General features: G+C 34.6%; 3 protein-coding genes across 9 annotated transcripts in view; all 3 read left to right on the top strand.

The window, feature by feature from the left end:
- Positions 1-2,351, top strand: part of LOC128993841 (transcriptional repressor CTCF-like) — a 28,728-nt gene extending 26,377 nt beyond the window's left edge. For all 6 annotated transcript variants that reach the window (XM_054417891.1, XM_054417896.1, XM_054417894.1 and 3 more), the window contains one exon: positions 78-2,351. The gene's annotated coding sequence lies outside the window, so the exon portion shown is untranslated. The remainder of the gene's footprint in view (positions 1-77) is intronic.
- A 3,857-nt stretch (positions 2,352-6,208) lies between these two features.
- LOC128993845 (uncharacterized) lies at positions 6,209-11,904 on the top strand. The gene is made up of 3 exons (XM_054417900.1): positions 6,209-6,532; positions 10,502-10,667; positions 11,252-11,904. The coding sequence occupies exons 1-3, from the start codon at positions 6,272-6,274 to the stop codon at positions 11,695-11,697; spliced, it is 873 nt and encodes a 290-aa protein (XP_054273875.1). The 5' UTR covers positions 6,209-6,271; the 3' UTR covers positions 11,698-11,904.
- A 1,968-nt stretch (positions 11,905-13,872) lies between these two features.
- Positions 13,873-26,786, top strand: part of LOC128993840 (pleckstrin homology domain-containing family G member 4B-like) — a 434,838-nt gene continuing 421,924 nt past the window's right edge. The window contains exon 1 of one of the 2 annotated variants that reach the window (XM_054417888.1): positions 13,873-13,999. In XM_054417888.1, the coding sequence (XP_054273863.1) occupies positions 13,910-13,999 (90 nt within the window). In that variant the 5' untranslated portion in view covers positions 13,873-13,909. Of the gene's footprint in view, positions 14,000-19,544; positions 19,680-26,786 lie in introns of those variants that run through there. The other variant, XM_054417889.1, reaches the window with a different exon arrangement.

A 26,786-nucleotide genomic window follows, 5' to 3' on the forward strand; every position in this document is an offset into this window, starting at 1 on the left:
GTAGACTTTTTTAAACATGTTTAAAAAAACATAAGACATAGAAAAGTAAAATAATATTGAATTTTTAATTTTTTCAGGATTTTTGAAGAATGAAAAGCTGCCTCTGTGATCCTATTAGCAATAAGTTTAAACTTCTATACAGTTTTAAAAGAGGTTACATTACCTGTTCGTAATCTTGCAGTTACACATTAATAATAGAAAACATTTTTATTTATTTTGAATTAATTGGTTGTTTAAATCAATTTTTACTTTGAATCTGTTATCATTTTGCACTTGTGTTTGGTGAATGATTTTAACTGAGTGATTTAATATTTACTTCTTATACAAGTCGAATATTGCTTATTTGACATAAGATAAAAAAGTTGTATAATGTTTACTACGTTTTTGTTTGACCAAAATTAATTATAAGTGAGAGAATGTGTAAATCTTAACATTATTTGTATTCAATTCTGTCTAGTATTTTTACAAAAATATAGTTTTTGAATTGTTAATGCGTTTATTGGAAACTTCTTGTTTCTCTTATGAGAAATTGGTTTTATTTGTTAAACAACTTTGAAGACTGAAAGTCATCACTATTTGCATGCATGTTATGAGTTATTTATACTCTAAATATGTGCACTTTGAAATATTCTAATATAAAATATTGAAATGTGTTACACTTTTTGTTACATAACTTGTCAATCTTCTTCCACATTTTTGATTAATAAAAAAGTTGTTTAACTTTTTTGTAAAATAAACTTGTTTAGTTGTTGACATAGTTTTATTGGGTAAGTTAATTACTGTATGTATTTGGTAATTGGGAACTTATTTTCAAAATCATCCATCTTACCTGATCCAAAGAACTTGGTTGTGTACATTAGATTATTTTGAATTCTTTGCTATTTATGTAATTTTTCTCCAAAGACCTAAAAAGACTTTTTTTAATTGATTCCCACACATAAAATAGAGGATGCTATGAGTTTGTGCACTCGTTTTTATTTTGCTGCACTCCAGATTATCAACACCAAAACAGTTACAGGCAACAACAAGGCAAGGTTGTGTATTTGTGAAAATAAGTTGGCAACACTGGAGCTTGTGGACCAGCTGTCGTACTGATATGTTTTGACTACTACAAGGCCTAATATTTTATTCTTGTTGTAAGCCTTAAAACATAAATTGTGGCTCGAGGGGTTGTTATAATTTGATCAAATAAATGACAAACTAGGAACATTCTGTAAGCTAAAAGAAAACCAAATAAAACTATCTAATCATAGACAATAACTTGTCCACTAGCTTTATAACCAAACAGTGTGGCACAAATCCTAAGAAACTAACCCTAAAATAATAGAAACAAATTGTAAATAAAACACGACTCCAACATCACATTCGACAGCTGAAGCCAATTTCACTGTTAGTTCTGACCGATGCACTGTAGAAGTCAGGTTAGTTTACAATTTGTTACTTGTTATTTCAGGCATTTAAACCTTGTTTAACTAAACAAAACGGTCTAATCATAAACAACAACACGTCCCCGAATTATATAACCAAACAGTAAAGTACAAATCATTATATTAACCTTAGAATAATAGAAACAAAATGTTGTCGACACAAGCGATCAGTGTCGATGTACATGAACTAGGCATGTAAAACGAGCTTCAAAATTTACAATGGGATGAGAAGTCTTGTTTTATTTGGTCTATGATTCACTGTAAATTATTAGCAACGATAATATACACATTTTTGAGATGACAGATACTGAATGTTATAAGAGTGAAGGTATATCAATGTTTTATTGTATTTTATTATTTATTTACCTAAAGAACGTGTAATGCTTGTGTGTTATAAATTCACATATTTTATTTACAAACACTTTGGAGGCATGTCAACTTTTAGACTTCCTAAGCATCTTTAACCAAACACAATTTCAGCATTGTAATGCATTTTGACATGCTTTTTTTGTGATTTATTTGTAGATTTTTAAGTTCCACAGTCAACTTGCTTTGGTCGTGTTTTAGGAATGTATTTTTTTTATATACCTAATTTTACAACTTTAAATAATACATAGCTGTATAAGTATGTACCAACTTGCTTTTTTGTTACATAAATGTTTTCGATGTATATTCGTGAATCGATGTATTTATCAAATAACTTATGTAAATAATATGATAAATCGTTTTTCCTATGTAGATAAAAGTATTTATTCATGTTGTATGAAGAACCAACAATCTTGTTCTATGAACAGGACAAATTAGATTTTTTGCTTGTGTATCACAAGTGTCAAACTTTGTATATATTTTATTGTTACATATTATATCCCGTGTAGGTATTGTAAACAGATAATGTTAGTGACAATTAAAGTACAACTTTAAATACTTGTCTGCCTTTATTCAACTTTTCCCATTAAATGTCAACACAGTGTAGTTTTCTGATTTGTGGTCATGGGGCTCTGAAATTTAGCTATTCCCAAGTTTTCCACCTCATAACTTGTTGGATTTAATCAGGTATATTTACCCTAATTTACTTTTTTAGTACAGTATGCAGTATGCATTTTCATGTAACTGTTGTGCATTTCTTGCTTCTTATGTTTACAGACCTCATTGCAGTTTTTGTAAGGCAACTAATTCCGGTTTTGACCGTTTTTTCTGCGTTCTGCCTTTTCTCTTTGAGCTTTAAAAATTTAATGCAAGGCTAACTAGATAACCAATCTTCCACATGAATGACTAAAACGCCTGTAAGCTATATCTGAGGGTAAAGTTGAATGCTGATACACCTGGGCTTTTGGTTGACCATTGTTGTTAGTGTGATTGACTCTTAAGTGAGATGAAAGATTGAGTGGTCCAAGACCCCCTTTTACTCTGTGGCTGTCAAGTGCTGCCAAATGATCAAAACAAACTCAGCCGAACATGGTATTGCCTTGCCTCCCTCATTTCACTTTATGTTGCCAGAGTGGTAGGTGGTTTTGTTTTTCTTTTCTAACCATCAGTTTGCAAATTTTGTGCATACAAAATGTCAGAACCTACTATGACTGAAGTCAACATTGACAGGGTAGATTGATGGTGAAGAACTGGTCACCATCAGTAAAAGATAAAACAAGTTCCTAAATAAAAGCAACATCGTTGGATCTTGCCTGGTTGATGGGATGGATATACCAGCGTCTTTTCCGACGTCTCTTTGTCTTAGTCTAAATAACATGTAGGCCAAAACAACTGGATCAAGAAGCCCAGCCATCTCTCACTCACTACAAATCAACACTAGTGGTGTTGTGAGAAATTCCTAAGTTGGTAGCCCTGATAGCCCCAACAATGCCATGGCTGTTGCACAAACATGCGGCGCCCGCCGTTGAAGGCAGGGGCGTGTGGCGCCGCAGAATATAAAAGGGGCCTAAGGATCATGTGCACTGAGGGTCAAATCCCATCTTGCTCCAATCTGGTTGCATCTCATGAGTTCTGTGGCAGAGATTAATGGAAGAGGCTCACCCAAATTAAAGAGTGGAAACCTCTTTTAGAAGTTTACAGGATTGGTGAGTTCTTGAGGTGCACCTGTGATCAAACAATTTGCAGTTTTTTTTTATTTTATGCCTTAATGTGACAGTGTAGGTCCACCAAAACGTTTTCAAATTTGGCATTTCAATCTTCATAAGATGAGGGGAATCATAATAAAATAGGAATAAAAAATCGCTTAATTATAGGGAGTTTAAAGGGTTAAATTATATGCTAGTAAAAGAACAAGGTAGGACCCTATCTGCTAGGATGGGATTTATTGAAATATATTGATTTCCTTTTGAAAAGTAGATAATATTGCCAAGAACTGTCATAAAAGATAAACTTATCCTTATATATAATACGTGAAGGCGATTTCTACGAAACACTACTCCTCCGTTAATAATGGACGAATTTTTACAAACGACGGGTTAAAATAAAGTATCTTATATGTAGACGCCCCCTTTCAGCAATTCCGATAATAAAAATCCTCGGACTCTGCCCCACAGGCCATCAAAGTTGAAGTTTCTCCGATAAGATTAACATGGGGGAATCAAAATATTTAATTGGAAACTTTGTCCCCACTAATTTGAGAGAACGGCTGGGCGTAGAAACTTGGTAGAGGTGTCCAAAGAAAGGTCTTGGTCTGTAGATGAGTTATCAAAAGAAAAACTAAGCAAAATCCCTTAGGACTCTGCCCCAGAAGCCTTTAAAGATCCCTCCACAGAGTTGTTTACATTTTGGCCAAGTGAATAATAAGTGAATAATGAATAATCCAAACATAGAAACCCTTGCCTAAAATGGTATCCATCTTGACAAATTATTTGCACCTGCCTATATTACGAACTTTGGCGCACTGGGTTGGTAACATTATTGAAAATAACACGACATTTTGGCTGTAAAATATGGTACAAAGATAAAATACTATTTAAGCACCTATACTGTCATGACAGAAAGGTCATATTCCTTTTAAACTAGATCACATAATCCCTTATAACGTTGATTAACAATATGTAAACATCAATATATACGTAACAACCAATTTACAGTATTTTTGCTTTTTTGGAAATGTCCCATTGCTATGTGATTTGCATTATTTGTTGCCAATGAAGCTGAAGACCATATGAACTAGGAGTCCCCTAACAGTCAAGAATAAAAGCCAACTTCACTTCAAGTATTCCACTACACCTAACATTCCGTAGAGAGATTATATTGACAACTTTATGTTTTAGATAAGGCTGGGACAACTAACTGACATCCCACATATCAAGGAATTCCAGCTTTAACAGTAACCCCACAATCAATTTCTCAAAACTATGGCTATAGGGTTCATTCATTGGTACAATATGAACTGACGCGACGTGACGAAGGAAAAATCAAACTTACACTGTAATGGATATACCTTTCTTTGAAGTTAGAATATGAATATGTGCCCAAATAAAATTTTCTCTTGAAATAAAATCATTTTACACTGATGAAATCCCGGAAGTGTTTAACTACAAAAGATCCACCAATACGATTTTAATACTATTTAAAGGTTCTTCCAAAGGAAGAGATACCATATAACATACTAATAATAACTCCGATGACGTACGGTATGGGAAATATTTTTTTCCTACAGTTACCTAACAATGTACATGTTCTCTCACTGATTTGAGAAAGCAAAGTGGCCAATTCGCTCATCAGTGAGACAATGTTGACATTGTCTCACTCCAGATTTGCAGCGTGAAGGCACGAAATAGTGAGCGCGTAACATGCAGGCAACGTCGTATGCGCGCGAAATACGTTGGCAGCACTGGATGTAAATCAGCTGGTCAGCTGTTGTTGTACTGTTGTATTTGTCACTTCACATTAAATGTTATATTAAAAGTTCACTTCTGTGTAAAAATAGGTTATGTTTCTTCACAAATTTATTTGTTTTATGGTAACTGTAGGAAAAGTATAATGTGCAACTCGAGTTCAAAGTACAATTGCCTCACTCGAGAAACCATTCCTCACTCGCCTACGGCTCGTGAGTAAGGATTTCTCTCGAGTGAGTCAATTGCTCACTTTTCTCACTAGTTGCACAAATAACTAATTCATTGAATGATCAACCAAATTTGGCAATTAATATCATTATTGTTTTTACACTTATTACTCTTTAAACAATGCCAAATGCTCAAAATATGTATATTTCACCCAATTTATCGCAGTTAGATGAATTAACGTAAGCATTTAAAGTAACCGTCGATTTCGACAGGTTTCACCTAGTGATTCCCTAATATCTGTTAACTAGGTACGAATTGTTTCTGTCACATTCACTACTACATTTCATAAAAAAACGCTCGTAAAATTGACACAACTAAATGACTAATGATTTAAGAAGGCATTCAAACCTCTGAAGGAAATAATAGTATATAACGTTTTACTAGTCCTGAGTCCTGAAAAATATGTGTTTATCGGATGAGTGTGGTCGGTCTTGTGCGAGACGAAGTCGAGTGCACTTAATGCACTGTAAAATTGACCTTAAAATCAACGCACTATATCGGATATTAAACAGTCGCTAAAATAAACTTCAACACTAGGAGAATAAGTCTACTGGCATTATCCAATTCCAAAGTCAACGGCGACGTTTTAATCAATAACATATACAAACAATTATTGGCTAATCGTACTTACATTTTCCACTGACCTTCAAACAAGAGAAATCATATGTTTATCAAGGGAACATATTTTGGAAACATTTAATCTGTTTATTTGCTTCAGCGCGGGTTAGTTTTATGTTAGTATACTCGAATATTTTAATTTCAAAATTTTTAACGTAAGCAAGTATTATGGGTATTTCAGCGTATTTAAAATGTGAAGTCTTAGCGTTTTTTGTAATTTTATGTTGGTTCGATTTAAATGGCGTGCGCGGCTATCCTACCAGCTACAAAGAACCCAACCCTAACCAACCTGTTGAAATGACGACGACACCGAAAAAAGTTAAAGACACTTTTCAGTTAAATAAGCAAGTTATGCCAATCCCACAGAATGATACAAAGAAAACACAGACGTACAAGTCACAGGTTTCAAAACTGCTTAACGATGGCGCGGTAAGTAAGCCTTCACAATAGTAACCTAAGTAGACATTTATAAGCAGACAGTTTATTCAAGTATACAAAACTATGTCATAACTTCACTTTGGTTAGGTACTACCTACTTATAGTCCAGGACCTGACTAGGGTTCTGTGTGCATGTCGTGTATAGTGAATTTTACTTTTGCATTTCAATATAGGTGTCTTAGGAAGTGTTTTCCACTCGGGTGTCAAGTTCGCACCTGGTACGTTTTCGAGCTATGACGTCATCAAGATGGCGGCTCAGCAATTTTTGAATGCGTATATTTCGCGAACCGTTTAATGGATCAGGATGATTTATTTTTTGTTTGAAAGATATTTTTACACCCTATCTTTCTTGTATTTACACTTTTGTTGTAAACTTAATATTTATCTCACTATATTAAAAAACGTGTTTTTTATTATTATTATATTTATTGTTTTGCTTATAACTTCTTAACCGCTGATAAAATCAAATACCACCCATTGCAAAAGTTGCAGATGATTCTATACCCTTTCCAATGATACCAAACAATATGTGATTAGACCTAAAGATAAAGCAAAGAGATTGAATAAATCGTAAACGAACACTGAAAGTGGTGTACGTTCCGGGAAAGATTTAGTCCTGGACATGACTAGAATTCTGTGTGCATGTCGTGTATAGAGAATTTTGCTTTTGCATTTCAATATAGGTGTCTTAGGAAGTGTTTTCCACTCGGGTGTCAAGTTCGCACCTGGTACGTTTTCGAGCTATGACGTCATCAAAATGGCGGCCATTGATTTTTTTAAATCGTATATTTCGCAAACTATTTGTCGGATCGGAATGAATGTTTTTTTGTTTGAAAGATAATTTTAAATGCTACCTGTTTTACTTTTACACATTTGTTGTATGTTTAGTACATTCTTCGTAATTTTGCAAACACCTGTATTTTTAAATATTTTTGAGTTATTTTTGTTTGTAACGTTTTATTGATACAATTTATAAAAAACCACCGATGAAAAAAGTTGTAGAACATTTAAAAATCTTTACAAAAATACCAAATTCGATATGTTTTACTCAAAAGATTACGTCAAGAAACTAGATAAATCTCATAAAAACACCAATTTTGGCGCAAAAACGCCTATTAGTCCGGCATCTAGGGCAGTTCGCAAGTCTTATAAAGACAGTTTCGCCATTCAATGTTGATGTACGTGTCTAAATAAGTGTTTTCAACTCGGGTGTCACGTCTGCACCCACTGCAGTTTCCGGTTATGACGTCATTAAAATGGCGGAAAGGGCTATATTAAAAATAACGATATTTTACATACCATGTATTGGATCGGAATGAACTTTTTTTTGTTTGAAAGATAAGTTTACATGCTATCTATCTTACATTTGCACTTTTGTTTTATGTTTAGTACATTTTTCGTAATTTTGCAAAAACCTATATTTTTAAACATTTTTGTGTTATTTTTGTCGACAACGTTTTATTGATACAATATATCAGAAATAACTTAAAAACAAAGTTGTAGCACGTTAAAAGAGCTTTACAAAAATACCAAATTCGACATGCTTTACTCAAAAGATCACGTCAAGAAACTAGAAAATCGTACAAAACAACCTAATTTTGCGCAAAAACGCATATAAATCTCAATCCATGCAAATGGAAATTCGCTTAGTCGAAAGGATTGCTGCACCGGGGGTATTTATATAGTGGAAACATTCCTATGGACTAATTACATTGATTTGTTGTGCTTTTATTTGCATAAAAGAGGATAATGGTCTTATTTTAAGTAAAATAGCTGGTGAAATCGTAACATGTAGCAATTTTTAAGACATCATAACCGGAAACTGCAGTGGGTCCAGACGTGACACCCGAGTTAAAAACACTTCTTTAGACACATACATCAACATTGAATGGTAAAACTGTCTATATATGACTCGAACACAGCCATCGATGTCGGATTTATATGCGTTTTTGCGCAAAATTAGGTTGTTTTGTACGATTTTCTAGTTTCTTGACGTGATCTTTTGAGTAAAGCATATCGAATTTGGTATTTTTGTAAAGTTATTTTAACGTGCTACAACTTTGTCTATAAGTTATTTCTGATATATTGTATCAATAAAACGTTATCGACAAAAATAACACAAAAATGTTTAAAAATATAGGTTTTTGCAAAATTACGAAAAATGTACTAAACATAAAACAAAAGTGCAAATGTAAGAAAGATAGCATGTAAACTTATCTTTCAAACAAAAAAAGTTCATTCCGATCCAATACATGGTATGTAAAATATCGTTATTTTTAATATAGCCCTTTCCGCCATTTTAATGACGTCATAACCGGAAACTGCAGTGGGTGCAGACGTGACACCCGAGTTGAAAACACTTATTTAGACACGTACATCAACATTGAATGGCGAAACTGTCTTTATAAGACTTGCGAACTGCCCTAGATGCCGGACTAATAGGCGTTTTTGCGCCAAAATTGGTGTTTTTATGAGATTTATCTAGTTTCTTGACGTAATCTTTTGAGTAAAACATATCGAATTTGGTATTTTTGTAAAGATTTTTAAATGTTCTACAACTTTTTTCATTGGTGGTTTTTTATAAATTGTATCAATAAAACGTTACAAACAAAAATAACTCAAAAATATTTAAAAATACAGGTTTTTGCAAAATTACGAAGAATGTACTAAACATACAACAAATGTGTAAATGTAAAACAGGTAGCATTTAAAATTATCTTTCAAACAAAAAAACATTCATTCCGATCCGACAAATAGTTTGCGAAATATACGATTTAAAAAAAATCAATGGCCGCCATTTTGATGACGTCATAGCTCGAAAACGTACCAGGTGCGAACTTGACACCCGAGTGGAAAACACTTCCTAAGACACCTATATTGAAATGCAAAAGTAAAATTCACTATACACGACATGCACACAGAACCCTAGTCAGGTCCTGGACTATTAAACCCTGTTTAAGATTTGTATTTGTGGGTATTAAAAATCCATAACACGATTACAAACGCTAATCTTTACAGACCACAGGTCTTAGGTATTGGAAAGACAATTTATTTGTTTTTTCCAAGTACTGTATTTATTTACAAATTCAAATACTGTACACAAACTTATAGAGAACACTGTTTTTAACTTACTTAAAATGTGTAGATTGAATCACAGATTATAAGTATAGTAGATTTTTTGAATCCTTTCTTTCACTTATGCAACTAGGCATTTTCATTTTTTTTGGGGTCAGGTGGCACTAGATTTCTTTTGGTCGAACAAAAATGTCTGTGGTAAGACCTAAAGACCTATTTATTTTTAGGGAATTAGTGTAGCTGCTTCCCCATATACAGGGTGGCTGAAGAGTATTCTTGCACCCCTTTGACTTTTTAACCAGTTGAGATATTTAAAATCTGTTTGTGGAAACTTCTTCCTTATTTTGAGTATATTTGAAAATTTCCTTACTTGTAAGTTACACTACCATGTACAGTACAGGTATACAGTATGCAATCCACGATAGTATAATATTATGTTATGCTATATGCTAATAACTTAGATTCAAACTCAATGAAGAATTGTTTTATGTCTATAGACACACCGTTGTGATTCGTGAATTTAACACTTCATTCCCACCTCAAACATTTAGCCAGTTTTAGAGTAGGTAGTGTTTAATTTAATAAGGCAACCGATAGTATTGGTCTATAATAACGTTTTCATTCTTGAAAACTGCAAGGGCAAGACATTATTGAACTATCTAGGCCTAGCATCTTTTGTAAGCTTATACAGTAGTATGAACAATCATAGGAATTCAATTGTTACCCACTATGAGTGACTAATTCAAATACAGTATGCTTTCTTTGAGTAATGAACTGGCTAAGATGTACTATCTACGTCAATATCCAAACTCAATCAATACATTAGGCCTACTGTACTTGTATTATCGCTGCCTCCACATCTTCAGTTTTGTTGTGCTTTTTCAGTTTGAGCCAGTAACGTACAAAGTAAAGTTTGCCAATTCTGGCAGCAAATCAACCAAGCAGAACGAAGACGATGACGATGATGATGATGGCGGCGAATACGAGGGAGCTGTGGACTACGCGAGTTGCAAGAGGAAGGAGCAAGAAGAACCGCAAGATAAGAAATCTAGTAACTCGTCCTTCCACTTAACTTAGATTTTTGCTTGATACTGAAGTTAGATTACAGAAACAATTGTGAGACTTTCGCAATTTTTGTTTTGTTAGATGATTATTAAATTATTTGTTGTGTGTGCTTCCAATTCGGTTTTGTATGCCAACTTTAGAAGTTGGATGACAGTTTATATTTTGTTGACTAAAAATTACTGTTTTCCCAAAACGGTTTTGCAGGTTTACAAATGCTAGGCCTATGTGACGCATGTTTCAGACCGATTCCCTTTCCTAGCTTCCATCCTTATAATTTGCTACTTCTGCGTCTTTGCATTGTACAATGTTACACTAATTTGTAACAAAAGTGGTTATTTTTATAACAAACAAACAACAAACGTTATTAAACCCATTTGCTGATTTTAGTTTGGTTAGACTTTGTTAAAATAGATGTGTTGTTAATTTCGCAGCCAACGTAGTTGTACTTCAATTTGAGAGGTCCCTGAAACTTTGGAAGAAATGCGGGAATCTTCTACAAAACAACCTATTTAAATTATATCATTATTTTGTATACATAATGTATAATCATTTGAAATTATTCCATTTCAGTGCCTATTATGATCATTCGTGGTTTAGACGTCATGGCGATGGACCTCCCAGTTTCCGTAGAAAAAGAGTGCATGAAACCAAAGGAAGAGAAACCCAAAGTGTGCGGAGATAAGAAAGATGAGAAACGTAAAGACTTTGACAAACTAGGAGAATGCGGTCAAAATCATGAAGACTACTTTCAAAACCAACAGAAAGTATATAACAATGGTGTTCAGAGAGATGTAAACGAGTTTCCGAAAGACTCGAAGGAAAACAGCTGGGGAGAGTGGTCTCCCTGCAGTAAGTCCTGCGGGATTGGTGTGCAGTCCAGGAGCAGAGCTCATCCCTCGGGGTATCCTGAGCGGGATACACAGTTCAAGTCATGTCACCTTGCTGATTGTGCAGAACCTCGGGTGTACCCGTCCAACGTAGGGTCGCCGTCGTACAGGGACCTGGTGAGAAATTAAATTAGAGCACTTTACTGCAAAGAAATATTGTGATAAAGGATACAAATCAAAATTAATAAGGCTGAAGTCCTTATCTTCGTGAACGAAACGGAGTACCGTGCGGTACCGGAACAGTATATGACAATTATTCTGATTCCCCAACAAATATAGTAAAATTTGAAAATTGTAATTATCTTGAAATTAAACTTTGATTTACGAAGCAGACAATCAGCCTTTTTGTCATTTACACTAATTTAGTGAATCCCATATTGCACGGGAAAATCTTGAGTTGGATACGTAGCGTAAGTTTTTTTAGTTTTGAATAAATACACGTTTATAACATAAGAACTGTATCTCTAATGATCGACGATAATCTATAGATCTTTATAGAGCAGAGGGCGGGCTGAACTTTCAAAGCTTTTTATATGTATTTGTTGAATTAATAAGAACGCTTCCGCATCATACCGTGCATAGCCGAACTGTTCGCGGCAAATTGTTAGCTCTATCACCGTCGCTGTCAAAACGTATCGTTTGTAGGTTAAATTTTAATTAAATTTAATTTAACTATCATAACCTAACCAAACTAACCAAACTTGCTTATAATGAAAAATCGAATGAAGGTTTACTAATTTAAAAAAAAGTTCTGTTCATAAAATAAAATTACAAATGCCTAAAATTCAATTTTTTCATTATAAAATTTAACTATCATAACCTAACCAAACCAACCAAACTTGCTGATAATGAAAAAACCGAATAAAGGTTTCTTAATCGAAAAATAGTTCTGATCATAAAATTATAAATTCAAACAAAAGATGTACAGTTATGAAGTAATCGCATTCTAAGCGAAATCTTTGACAAAAAGTCAACGCCTCCGGCGGGATTCAGAATTCTCGATTCCCCACCCCTCCTCCGGTGACCACCACCCACAGGCCATAAATCAGGGGATTAACCCAAACAAAGATCTGGTTCGTTGTCCGTCTCCCGAGAGCAGTAGCTAGTACCATAGATTAAACTGGATTAAACATACACTCTAAGGGAGTATGTTTAATCTATGCTAGTACACACACAAGTGAAGGACATAAGAAACGTCCATAAAAAATCAAGGCATCTTTCGGTTAACTTTGTAATTTCAGGTCATAGTTTTGTAAATGGTATGCTTATTATAGTGTAGTACCACTTTTAGCGAATTTCCCATATAGGGAATAAGCTATTACCGTAGTACTCATGGTAAGACCTGGACCCGGGACCGATTTTTTTTCGTTTTGAGGTCCCTAGAGGCCAAAAACACCATCCGTTCAAATTCATATATATATATGTGTCCGTTAGCGCGATAACTCGAGCAAAAACGATCCGATTTTGATGAAATTTGGTACAAACGTGTAAACCTATGATTATTCGAACGAGTTCGCGAACCAGCATGATCGGACCATGGGAACGGGGGTTTATGGGGGTTTTATGGGGTAAAAATGGGTTTTTCCCACTTTTGACTCAAAAAACATAAAATTTTGCAATTTCTTTCCAAACTATTTTGTAGAGCTTAAAAAAACAAATAATTTAGTATATAAAGCGTTATAATGCACCTAATGGTTACGGAGAAAATTTCAAAAAATTGTAAATTTAAAATTCCCATGTTATTCTTATGGAGAATAAGTAAACTGTTGTAGTTTGCTTGTTTATTAACATTTTTTGCCCAAATTTAGAAAATGTTTTTATTTCTTACTAACTATTAACATTTTACATAAAAAACACTTTTACCTTCCCTGTTGCAGCAAACCTAAGTATGTGTTAAACTGATTCTATTTAAATAGGGAATAAATGTGATATTTTTAAGGAGACATTTTAGTGTAAATCCAATCAGGCAAATGGAAATTCGCTTAGTCTGCAGGTTTGCTGCGGCGAGGGTATTTACTCTATGTATAGATCTTATGATGTTGCGTCACACCTGTTGAAGCATAAACATTCATGACAACAACTACACTAATACCGACAGATCACGATATTGTGCTCGAATTCAATCACTATTTCCACTAGTTTCTATACTCACTTGTCGCGTCGCCCTGTTTCCATCCAGGACACCCGGTGTTTGGCAAAGGTGAGGGCCATATACTCACGTGCACCCTTGTTGGCAAGCGGCCTACCACAGTACTGGGTCACCTCGCAGTGTGCACCGTGTCCGTGTCGTGCTTAGCTGTGTCGCCGTGTCCGTGTTGAGCCGTGTACCCCGTGTCGTGAGATGCTGTGTTGCGCGTGTTCCTCCACCGGGGTCCAGTCCACCCTGGTCAAGTTATGCAGGAGGGTCGGCGTCTCCAGGAAGAGTTATCAGGTAGGTCAAGGTCGTTGATAAGGCTATTGGTGGTTTTATAAGTTAAAATGTAGTTGGATTAGGTCCATGCAAAGACAGGCTATGGTGTGTATTTCAAGAAGAAAGGGGTGTGTAAAGTGGGTAACGTAATAGCTTTGTTATGAGTTAGGACTTGATTACAGGACCGTTAATATAAGCCAAATGATCAAAGTCTATTAAAGCTACTTTTCCCCCATGATTGACCTGGCAACATGTAATCATAATACTGTAATCCAACTACTAGGAGGTCACGAAAAGTAGGCCTAGATATTTATTGGCATGCACTGTGGATGCGATGCTCCCTGGTGTGGATTGCGACTATCCGCAGTACTATCCTGATAATTAGACCAATTCGTTAATTACAAGGAGAAATGTGGTTCGGATTCCACTATAAACGGCTGGTCCCTTGGTTGCCATTAATAATAATCAATAATAATCACATCAGCACATTTAATAGGCTACGCATATGTATCCTTCGATTGACGTTGAAAATAAAATAAATTCAAATAGACAAGCCTATTGCTACATTGGTCAATGAATCGGAATATATTTTTAAATAGATTCTAGACTTGGAATATGTCAAATTTTTATCAACAAGTTTACTCCTGTTTTACAAGCACAACAATTTACATGAATACCGTAAAATACTCTATGGCGCATGCTCAAATTGCATACAAACTAACAGTAGACATACAGTATAGCAGTAGCAGGCTTGTACTTCCAGTATCTAACACTCAAGGACATAACAGTTGCCTTGTTAACCTCGCTTTCTGCCGCTAGCATGTATGCTTTGTATTTAGACCAATCACGATTTTACGATAATTATAGGAATTTCAAATTTATTTTTTTACTTTTTTTGGATTTACACAATAACAGTTTGTTGATACGAAAAATAATTAATAATCAAGAATAAATATAAATACCGTACAATTCTGTTTGTTGTTCAAATTTGGAATTTATTCAAGTAGCAACGACCAAAAGATTTATCACATATTATACTTTTTGCAATTCTGATATGGATACAATCATTAACTAATGATGGAATTGTATTTAAGACAACCTTAGCCAGTTTTAATTAAAATTTTAACAATTTCTTACATAAATTTAAAGGTTTGTCAAATTTTAAACTCATATAGTCAAAATAATAGTCAAGGTAATAGTTAGCATTTTACTAAGCCTTGAAGGCTTATAAATTAATGCTAACTATTAGCTTCGGCAAATCGCCCATCAACTTTAAAATTGCGAAATATATCGAGTACAGCTAATGTCTGTACATATTCTATAGTCTGTGCTAATTTCCTCAACTCCAGTGGATTCGTTTTTGTTCTAAGTTTTTGAACCAACGATTTTTTGATATTGAAATAGACATTGTATCTAGATATGAAATGTTTGCGAGATAAGCAAAAGTGTACGATCTCTCTACTAAAACTAAATATTACCCTATGTTAAAACGAGTCGTCTTCTTTTAAACCCTCCAGGATAGAAGGTACCGTATATAAAATGTAGAATGGTCCGTATGCTGAAAATTAGTAATCTCTAAATAATTAATACACAATATTTTAACAGTTTGGTACCTCAAAAGAACGCATAGAGGTGTAGACGAATGTAAGAAAACTTGTATCAATAACACCGTATTTAAAAAAAGTGTTCAAATATGATGAAAAAATTAACACAGTCGTTTGTCAAAATTTATAACAAAAAAATGGGAGAACAAATGGCGCCGCGAGCAACCAAATGCAAGGGTAGTCAGTACACCGAGTGTAGCCCCAAGCACCGGTCATACGCTACCTACTAACTACATACTTTACTCCACTACTCTACTCACATAGCGGCTTCGGGTTCGGTCCTCCCTTCTACAGAAAACATGTGCTTCTGAGCGGAGAGAGTATGTATGTATGCCGCCGCGACTACACAGCTTTCCGACGAGAACCAACCTACTATCTGCCCTCAAAAAAATTACACTATGTTAGTTAAAGGGTTGCAGTTTTTCAATTATATCAATATTAATATTGTCAACAAGTTGTTGTGCAGCGAAGCCATTTTAAATCACTATTACCGTATTTTTTTGTTTGTGAATTTAGTGTATGGGGCCCAAACAACCCAAATTGCTTATTTATTTTGTAGTATGATACTAGCTGTGTGCCCGTTCTACGCACGGGGATCTTATAGTAGTCAGTTGAAATCTTCTTATATTAAGATTAAGAACAGCAATTAGTTTGCACATTTGCAGATATGCTGGCAAAACTATTATATATAAACCTTCGCAAATACAGTATCTGACAGTAAGCCAAAATAAATGCTTCGCAATTAAATGTCACCCGGATCGTGTTGGTCCATATGTCCAATGATTAAACTAAAAAATGTTTTATAGATCCATGAAGCGTAGCCCTAAAGTAGGCCTATAATTGAAAGTTACTTTCCACATCGGTTAACTTAAACGTATTTAAAGTACTACCTCAACCTCACCATTTAACACTTTATTCCGGTTGACATTTTCAGTATCATAGGTGCTCTTGTCCATTCCGTGAAACACTGAGAAATAAGGACATTAATGCGTTACCAACATACAACAAAACAACACAATACAACAATCCAACAAAGGCCACGAACTATTGATACATAAACAATATAAAGGCGTAAACAATTCATGATGGTTTGCCCAACAAATGTTTTACTCAAATAGGTTATAATTTTCTTAGCATACCGGGTAAGCTAAGATTTGGAATCCAGACAGAAAAAGCAAAACTATACAGAGTTAAGACATCACTTAAATTGAATACGGACGGCTCTAATAAATAAGGTGCAACACCAACGATATCAAATTTGTAAACTACCGGTTCTAAGGGAAAGAACCAGTACCTACGTAAGAACCTACCTAAGAACTATAGTAAATTGGACCAATTAAATACATTAATATCTAGTCCCGAGGTTATTGATCTCTTGCTTTTGGATTTTCTCGTAAAAAGTTATAGCGTAAACTTATCGGTGTCAGTTTGAAAAAAAGCAACCTTACCCAAACAACTTTTTGTTATTTAATAGATTACGCATTCTCTAAACAATGATTAGTATATCTATTAACATTAGAAGGAAATGTGACGAAAATCACACAATGTTGGGGTTTTGGTCATTTGTAATTTTATTTTTTAAGTAGGTAGGCCATGTATTCTATGGAAAAGTACCGGTATTAAGGATCGTTGTCAAAAAGGTTGTTATGAATAAATATGTAGGCTTACGTACCCAAGATATGAGCTATGGGCCTATTGGCTGTATGGTCCAGCGATTGCATCACACGGTGAGTAGAAACAGAAAGTGACACATTGGAAAAGCGAGTTTAGCACTTCCTCTGTTAAACCTCAGTTACAATCACCCACTGCAGTTGTGATTTTTTACTTTAAACTTTACACAACCGCCATTGAAGCGCCGTCAATGAGTGGAAACCTTTTTTGTAAGCTATTGGCGACGATCATTTCAGTGTCACAGCCCTATACAACACTGATTCAAGGTCTTCTTCTTTCTGGTTGTCAAAACTCAAGAAACATTTTATACTCAAAGAATTTCTGGTTCCGATTTGGACGATGTCTAGTTATTTAATTTCATTTACGGTTACACTATTAGACTATATTATTGCACTTGCGATTAATTAAATCCGTTATGTAAGAAAAACGTTTTTAATCTCACTTGGTTGGGATTTGCTTTCAAAACGTGATTCGAAATAGTTGCGGTATTTGTGAACAACATTTGTAAACATGTCATTGACAGCTAGAAAAAATAATCTTGATCCGAACAGCTGTTCGTTATTTCATAGACGATTATGTGATAAAAATTGAACGGAAATTTGACAAAAATCGCACAAAACTGCATTTTTGAACGTCCGTAATTTTATTTACAAAGTAGTGAGGCTATATTTAAATCACTAAAGACACTCTCGCCAATCCAGTGAATACATTAAAATGACTTGGATCTTGATATGTACTCTGGTTTTCACGGAGAAGATTGCGTAAAATGCCATCTTGAGTGTTACAGACAAAGGGACAGACAGACAGACAGACAGACAGACAGACAGACAGAAATTGAGATAAGACTCGTTTCTGCTTCTTTAATGTATAAAACGTAAAAATAACCTAAACGTATACAATTCTGAGCAATGTACAGACAAAACTCTAATTTTATTTATATAGATGATATTCTTTTTGTAAAAAAAAAAACGTTTTTCATTAGCTCGCTTTCTTGTCCGGTACAAATTTTGTAATCAATTTTATACTAAGTTCCCGATGAGCTAGAGACTTGAAATTTGAAAAATAGCTCACAAGTGGATGACAATTCAGTATTATAGCATTTAATGTTCATATTTCCCTTGGGCTTCACCCCACTGGCTTCCAAATTTTTCATGTTTACATTTTGAAAGAATGTAAATATATCAATTAATTAAAGTCAGCTGTAAATACTTAAATTTGACAGTTCAAAAAGCAGAGGTTAAGAGGTACAGGTTCTGCTCCCAAGAGATTCTTTATTTATACAAATAAACATTTCAAAATAAAGATAATCAATCTGATTGCAGATATAAAGGTGTTTGTTAATAATGTTATTTGTTATTTATTTAGTATTCTATAAAGTAAACAATAAATTAAATATATTGATATATGTATAGTTAGTAGGTAGGCCATACATTCAATCTAATACATAATTATATGAAAAGAAACTCAAATAAACCTTAGATTTCCCACATGCCTCTGTCCTAATCTTATATAGATGCATGAAATAGGTTTAACATCCACACACATTTTTTACTTTGGGTATTACTCGCCCAAACTCACCCCCGACTTTGGTACGGGCATAATTGGAAGGTCTTGTTTTTTTTTAACAGTTGAAATCTAGTCTGGCTTTGTTAACATTGAAATTAGAGATCTATTATGTAATAATTTATAAATAAAAAACTTTTTTTAAAACAAAACGTTTTTAAATGCACTAAAAAGTAGAAAATAATTTATAAATTTGTGGAGAGTATAAATACTTGTAAGATTTAAAACGAAAAACGTGGGGTGCATGCAATTGATAATAATACATTAGTTCAATAGGTGAAGGTAATTGTAAATCATCTATTGCATGCACCCCACGTTTTTCGTTTTAAATCTTACAAGTATTTATACTCTCCACATATTTATAAATTATTTTCTACTTTTTAGTGCATTTAAAAACGTTTTGTTTTAAACATATTTTTTATTTATAAATTATTCATTTTATTTTTAAAACTCATCTAATTTTGCTCAATCAACAATTACGTGAATGATTCAATTTTCAATTTACCCTTGTCGATTTAATTTATTTATGAAGACGCAAACACCAACAAAACATCTATCGTAGCGAAATAGTTACGAACGATCAGAAGAAAGAGAGAACACGACTGACTGTCAACAATAGGAGTCAACAGTCTCTGTCGCGCATTTTCCTTCTCTGTCGCACTCATGCGATACAGATAGCGCTGTCTCTCTCTACCGCCACCGCCTTCTCGATCTGTCAGTCTAGCGCGCGCGTTCGTAGTGAAGTCATTGACAGTGATAGTGTCCTGTGATAATGTGCAATGGCGTACGTAGACGTAGTTTGGCGTGTGTTTACGAAGAAATATACTAAATTTCGGCTTGGATTATCTCACAGAGGAAGATCGGTGAGTAGAAATATCTGTTAATCTAGTTGGTTTTGTGGTTTGTTCGAAGGTAGTTTGTTTTGCAAGACATAGGCCTAGCTTTTTTAGTTAACATGTGTATTATTGAATCGTTTAAGTACTTGTTATTGTTTGAAGTAAACAGTCATATGTAACTGTATATTCTTCGTTTGAGTTGGCCGTGTTACTATGTTAGTGTTTTATAAGCTGGTAAAGCCTACTGTCTCAAAATTTAAGTCCTAACCACGTATGTATAGCCTAACCACGGTTTTGGATTCATTATCATTATCGTTCATGTTCAATATGCAGCAACAATAGTGGAGGAATACAATTTCAACAATAACATAACCTAAACTCGAGCGGTTTAGGCCTAGATTCTGTCACCAGTGATGTTTCGTTTCATCCGTGACAAAAATTATGTTCTACGATTAGTTGGTTAATTATATAAGTTGTACAATGTAGATTTGTCTTGGTTGTTGAGATATCAATGTTGGTATTAAATATACTGTGACAAAACTTTTATAAATTGCTTACCTTATAATTGATTTCCTAACAGGTAATCAGAGCGAGTGGTTTGGTAATCCGGCTTTTAAACTATTCCCCATGTTTTGTTTGTAATCAAAACAATAGCAATGACGTTTTAATGACTGTTATAAATGGTTTCAGTCTTGAGTACCTTGGGAACAATGATGAAGTATATTTAGGTCGGGGTTAAGTGTTATAGACATAATAATATATGACTTCTTTGATATATGGTTTGGTTACTGTTGAACAAGTTCAATCTCAAGCTATTCTCAATCGAATTTAAGGTTGCGATTAACGTAGAAATTTTATAGTACTTTAATAGTTACTTTTTTAGCGAATTTCCCCAGAGGGAAGTAGCTATTACCGTAGGTCTCATGGTAAGACTTAGGCCCGGGACCGATTTACTTTTTCATTTTGATGTCCCCAGAGGCCAAAAACACCATTCGTTCAAATTTTTATATATGTATATATATATATATATAGATATATATATATATATATATAGATTTATATATATATGTGTCCGTGAACACGATAACTTGAGTAATTTTTATCCGATTTTGATGAAATTTGGCTTGAAGGTGTAAGGCGGGATAAACTTGAATGAGTTCGCGATCCAGCATGATCGGACCATGGGAACAGGGTTTTATGGGGGGTTTTATGAGGTAAAAATTGGTTTTTCTCACTTTTGACCCTCAAAACACAAAATTTCCCAATTTTTCTCTAAACCTTCTTAAAGAGCTTAAAAAAACAAACAATTCAGTATGTCAAAGTGTTTTTGTACGGTTATTGGTTACGGAGAAAACTAAAAAATTGTAAATTTAAAATTCCCATGTTATTCTTATGGAGAATATTGTAAAATGTTGTAGTTTGCTTGTTTATGGATATCTTTTGTTCAAACTTGGCAAATATATTCATTTTCTACTAAGCAATAATTATTTTACTTAAAACACAAACTTTATCAGTTTCCCTGTAGCAGCAAACCTAGGTACTTGTTAAACCTAATGTTATTTAAATAGCTCGATTGAAAATCAATTCAGCCAAATGGAAATTCGCTTAGACGGCAGGTTTGCTGCGGCGGGGGTATTATAGTTACTTTCTTATTAAATGGCGACCGTACAAAGTAGGTATTTTAAGCCAAGTATGAATGGGGATGAGTGTAGGATGAGTGGCGCGATCTTGTAGTTTTGTTAGCGACCAAAGCCGACATTTATAGGATTTTATGCAGTCACTGGTTTGGTATTGATGTATTAGTGCATTGGCTTTTATTAAATCCACTCTTAGGTAGGCATAGGCTACGTATATAATAAACATTTTGAAACTGTTTTTCAATAGTTTATCATCAGCCACAAATAGTTACAGTAGTTATCTATGTTTATCTATAAAGATACTAAGAGTGAGACAGTTATGATAACTTTATCATAGCGGCGCGGATCTAAAGTTTTGGCGGTATTCATGTGGTTATTTCACCGTGGTGAGTCATTATTAAGCCATTCTGCACGATATTTCAAGTCTCCTGGTTGGCAGTTTTTCAACTCGTAGGAGGCCCCCGACTGTTTGACATCTCCTGTTTCTACGTGGGTTTTGAGAAGTTCGCACACCCAGGTTTACGATTGGAGACCGCGAGACGGCGGCGCCAAAATCTTTGCCTCCACAATCAGGCGACAACCGGCGTACTGTATTAGCTTTTTCTTACAAACGTTGAGTTTCTGCTCAATTGAATACCGACTAATCAAATAGTTAAAGGTGTGCACCAAATGGAGACTTTTGTTGGATGTTAATTATTTCCACGACTGTCGCTATTTTACACAATTAAGTTTGAACAGTATCAATCTAATTCTTTGCGAAAACACAAAATTGACCAGATGGAAAATATATGTTAAAAAGATCAAGTATGAGACAGCAAATTATTTCGTACGGTTGTAAAATAAGCTAAATACCATTGGGTTCGGAACTCATTGACTCCTTTGCGTCCTTTGCTTGCTCAACGTTGTAAATTACTGATTTGGTATAGGTTGCAAACTGCAGCTTCATTTAGATATTTTCAATATCTAAAGCATAGTAACATCTTGGTGTCCGGTCAAAGTCCCTTCAATAGTATAAAAAACTATATGTTTGGTCGAAATAGCTGTAAAGTTGTTTAAAAAGTCTCGGAGTAGAGAAACTTAGTTGACCTCCTCGTAAGAGTTGTTTTATCTATGGCAAAGCGTTCGCCAAGGATTTCCTTAAAACAAGAGAAACACTAAGTTTAGCCTAGATGAGAACCGATCCTCTACAGTATTATGGATTTTATCTTTTTTATTGAACAGTAGTAGACAGTTTTTAGGTTATATCATAGACAAAAGAAATACCATTAATGGTCTATTGTCTGTGGTTATATCTGTCCGTTTTGTTATTGAGTTGTTAGAACAGTACATGTTTTTACTAAATGAAACTATCAAACAATTTGCAACATCAAACTCAATTTTTTTGTCGACATCAGTACAAGCAGACTTCATAATTTACAGTGGGACGACCAGAAGTCTCCTAGATGTATCTTTGTGGTTGTAATAGCGCGACAGATAGACAGTCTGTCGCTCAGCCACCCCAACCGCCCAACCTGTCGCATTGTCGCTCACATCACAACTGTTGCGTTCGCCCAATCAAACGGCACTTGTCGCATGAGCTTCCTCTTGCGCCACAATTTGTTCCCAATGACGCCCATTCTTCACGTTTCCTGCTACCGTTACAAGCTACAGCATTGCATATACTGTGGATTAATGTGGAAATAGGGATGGTTTGGTCCAACATGTTCATTTTTCAGCCTTAACTACTTTCCATTGCGTAATTTTAAAGGGTTGCGGTCATTTATGCTATCAACCAATGTAAAAAAATACAGATTTGCATTAGTCATGTCAAACAAAATATATCTTTGCGTCTAAAATTAAAATAAAATAATTGTGCTACAATCAAACTAGATTATTGAATGACAAGATCAGCGGCACATTCACGGACACGTAGCAACTCTTGGTCAAGAGTAATTTTTTACTTGCCTTTTGAAGCGGACCAAATCCGACTCCAGCTGAAGGGGGGAGGAAGTAAATTGAAAAGTGTAATGCCGTTGTAATGGAAGTAAAGAATGACGTTGAGTGGGAGGCAATATTATATGTGAATTGTTAATTTAGTTAACTACTGTATAGGCCTAGGTATTCTGTGGTGAATTATTTATTGGCGCGTTATACATGGGAAGCTAAATTCGATCCGGTTCAGTACAATGGCTATTGACTAACATAAAACGTACATATTATAACTATATTACGTACAGTATTTAAATATACATACTAACTTATTTATATTCATTGCTGTACTGTAATTGAGCCATCAACACTAGTAACACTACCATGTCTTTGGAAGTCGGACTAAATCACAGTAATTTGCAGGTCTAATATTTTATCTTTCAAACATGTAAAACCACATTACAGTGAGTTGTCTTGTTGTCTATAAAGATTTAAATTTGGTATACTAATCCTCTTTTATTTTATTGATATATTTGGTTCGAGTCAGATGATTTTACTACTGACCTTTATTTGCCACTCAATTTCAGTTCACCATTTTGTTAATTGATTAACCCAACGGCTGGTTGTAAATCAAAGCGAAGATTGGTCTGATTCTGACGTGGTGACCCAGATAACTGATTAATCAGAATCGTTTCTTAATCAATCTCCTCAATAAAGATATTTTTTACAACCGTGACTATTAATTATTGCGATCCTACTTGGATTAACCCATCGTAGTGGCTTACATGCAACAAATCGTATTTATTTTTCCACGAAATTGGGACATGTAAACAGGGCACATAAACCGATTTGTAACATGGATTAGTTGTTGTTTAATAAACTGTAGAGCTCGATTGACTTAAGTCAACCTCCCATCCATATAAACCAATCGTAATTAAAATTGGACATTATTGGATGCTTAACATGACTTAGTTTGCGATAACTTCTACAATTGTGGATGTATATATTTCTTTATGGCAAATCAAAGGTAAAAAGACCGATTAACGGAGAATCAATAGACCTCTTTATTTTATTGGATTGAATCCTACGGAATTCGGTTAGGTGATGTTAGGTTACGTGAAATTAATCAATGTTGATTTAATCAAATTGATCAGATGTTATCCAAGTTTTAAAACGTCATCACAGCCTACATTTTTATAATAACTAAAAAATATTCACTGTAGTGATTAGTTAGATGTAGGTACGATTGGCCTGTAAAAAGGTATAAAATTACCACGGAGCTAAATCAACGCATTGATTTCCACTACCTAGATACCGGGTTAGGCCAGACACCATTGGCATTATATTAGTACTGTAAATTATTTTTCCTACAGTTACCTAACAATGCACATGTTCTCTCACTGATTTGAGAAAGCAAAGTGGCCAATTCGCTCATCAGTGAAAACATTGTCTCACTCTAATTACTTTGTCTCACTCCAGATTTGCAACGTGAAGGCACGAAATAGTGAGCGCGTAACCTGCAGGCAAAGTCGTATGCGCGCGAAATACGTTGGCAGCACTGGCTGTAAATCAGCTAGTCAGCTTGTTGTACTGTTGTATTTGTCACTTCACATTAAATGTTATATTAAAAGTTCACTTTTGTGTAAAAATAGGTTATGTTTCTTCACAAATTTATTTGTTTTATGGTAACTGTAGGAAAAGTATAATGTGCAACTCGAGTTCAAAGTACAATTGCCTCACTCGAGAAACCATTGTGAGTAAAGATTTCTCTCGAGTGAGTCAATTGCTCACTTTTCTCACTAGTTGCACAAATAACTTTGTACAGTATTACGACATTTATTTAAGTACATTTAGTGGTATCTTTGATAATTTTACCTGCGAAATGGTGGTACCTTTTAACCAGGTAATCCCTATATTACAAAAAGTCTTTGTACATTAATTGGTTTTTTATACCTTTCCAGTTGTGTTACATATTTGTGTAACACCAAAGACACAGCCTTTTGCAGTATATTTCACCAGCGATCCTTGTACCCGCTAATCAGCTGACTGAGGTAGGCTACAGTGTAGGTGTAGGAGCTAATTACACAATGATAGTAGGCGCAACGTCAACCAACAATAGGTTGTGTCATATGTATAAAAGATAGCGCTATAGTTTAGCTATAAAGATAGCGAAACTGAACCTATCCCCCAGCTGCTGTGTACGATCAGCTGATTGACCTATATGTACCCGCTAATCAGCTGACTGAGGTGCGTAGTGTAGGTGTAGGAGCTAATCACACAATGAGAGTAGGCTCCACGCCGACCAACAATGGGTTGTGTCATCCGCCCTACTACAAGGTTGGCGAAACTGAACCTATCCCCCAGCTGCTGTGTACGATCAGCTGACTGACCTATATGTACCCGGTGATCAGCTGACTGAGGAGTGATAATGCTCTCATAGCAAAGCTCGACTACCTAGTACATTCTACAGTAGATTGTGCTCTCACTATGTTAACCACATTAACACAATGACTAGCGGCGCAGATTCACACGCTGGTTTATTATGCGCGTGTTACACATTCGGTTTCACCGCGATGAACCTAACTGTTCACTGTTTGCTAATTAAACGCAGCTTCTTCAGTAGGTTTTTAAGCTTCCGCTGTATCCACGTATGTAGTTGTTCAAATGCCACCTGTGGCTGTGTTTGTCGGTTGGCTGAGATTTGTAGAAAGCTTCTTTAGATTATTTTCCTTTTCCCATTATGTTTTAGTTTCAAATCCCAATGAACCATTGCCATACTGTTTTCCTTGTAGTATATTGCTATGTAGACCTTCAGTTTTCTACAAAAATAATATTTTGTTCAAGAATTTAAAGCTTTAAAAATCCAACTATGAAATAGCAGTTGTTGTAACTTGGATTCAACCTTTTCCACAAGGATTAACTGAAATGGTAGTGTTCGAGAACTAAATCTTGACAGTGTAATAGGGACTTTATTACTGAGGCGTATGTTTTACCCAAAATTAATCAAAGGATGGGTAAAAATGATTTGTATAGCTATGTCCAGTAATAGCCTACAATGGAATTTGGTGTTTTTTTTGTTTTTTTTTAATAGGTATATTTACTAATGTTTTAATACAAATTCAGATTAATATTTTAAAATTGAAATAATTCAAACAAAAAAGTGTTTACATTGGTAATCATCAAGTATTTTGTGATATTGCTGAAAATTATTATTTCCATCGTTGTATTCTTATATTATAATTTTACAGTTACATAAAAAATCTGCTGCGGTCCATATTTTAAGTAATTCAACAAGTAAGTTGATTGATTTAAAGCCCTATATAATAATTACGTATGGCTATCTGTGACTACTTTCCCGTAGTACTGTTTTGTGAAGGACAGTTTCTGTTATGGGTCGAGCTTGTACGGATTGACTTCACTTTTCTTCTCAGTAACCACAACGAGACTGTTTTGTGGTGAATCCTTTCATCTGTTTAACTTTACTCCATTACGGTGTTTATGTTTGTGCAGAGTTCATTACATTACTAGGATTTCCCTTTCATTTATGTGAAACCGTAGATTCATCATATAATGGAATAACTCTCTTAAC

The sequence above is a fragment of the Macrosteles quadrilineatus genome, unplaced genomic scaffold, assembly GCF_028750875.1.
Source record: "Macrosteles quadrilineatus isolate MER2022 unplaced genomic scaffold, UCM_ALF_1.0 Scaffold_5__1_contigs__length_97177068, whole genome shotgun sequence".
Taxonomy (NCBI): Eukaryota; Metazoa; Arthropoda; class Insecta; order Hemiptera; family Cicadellidae; genus Macrosteles; species Macrosteles quadrilineatus.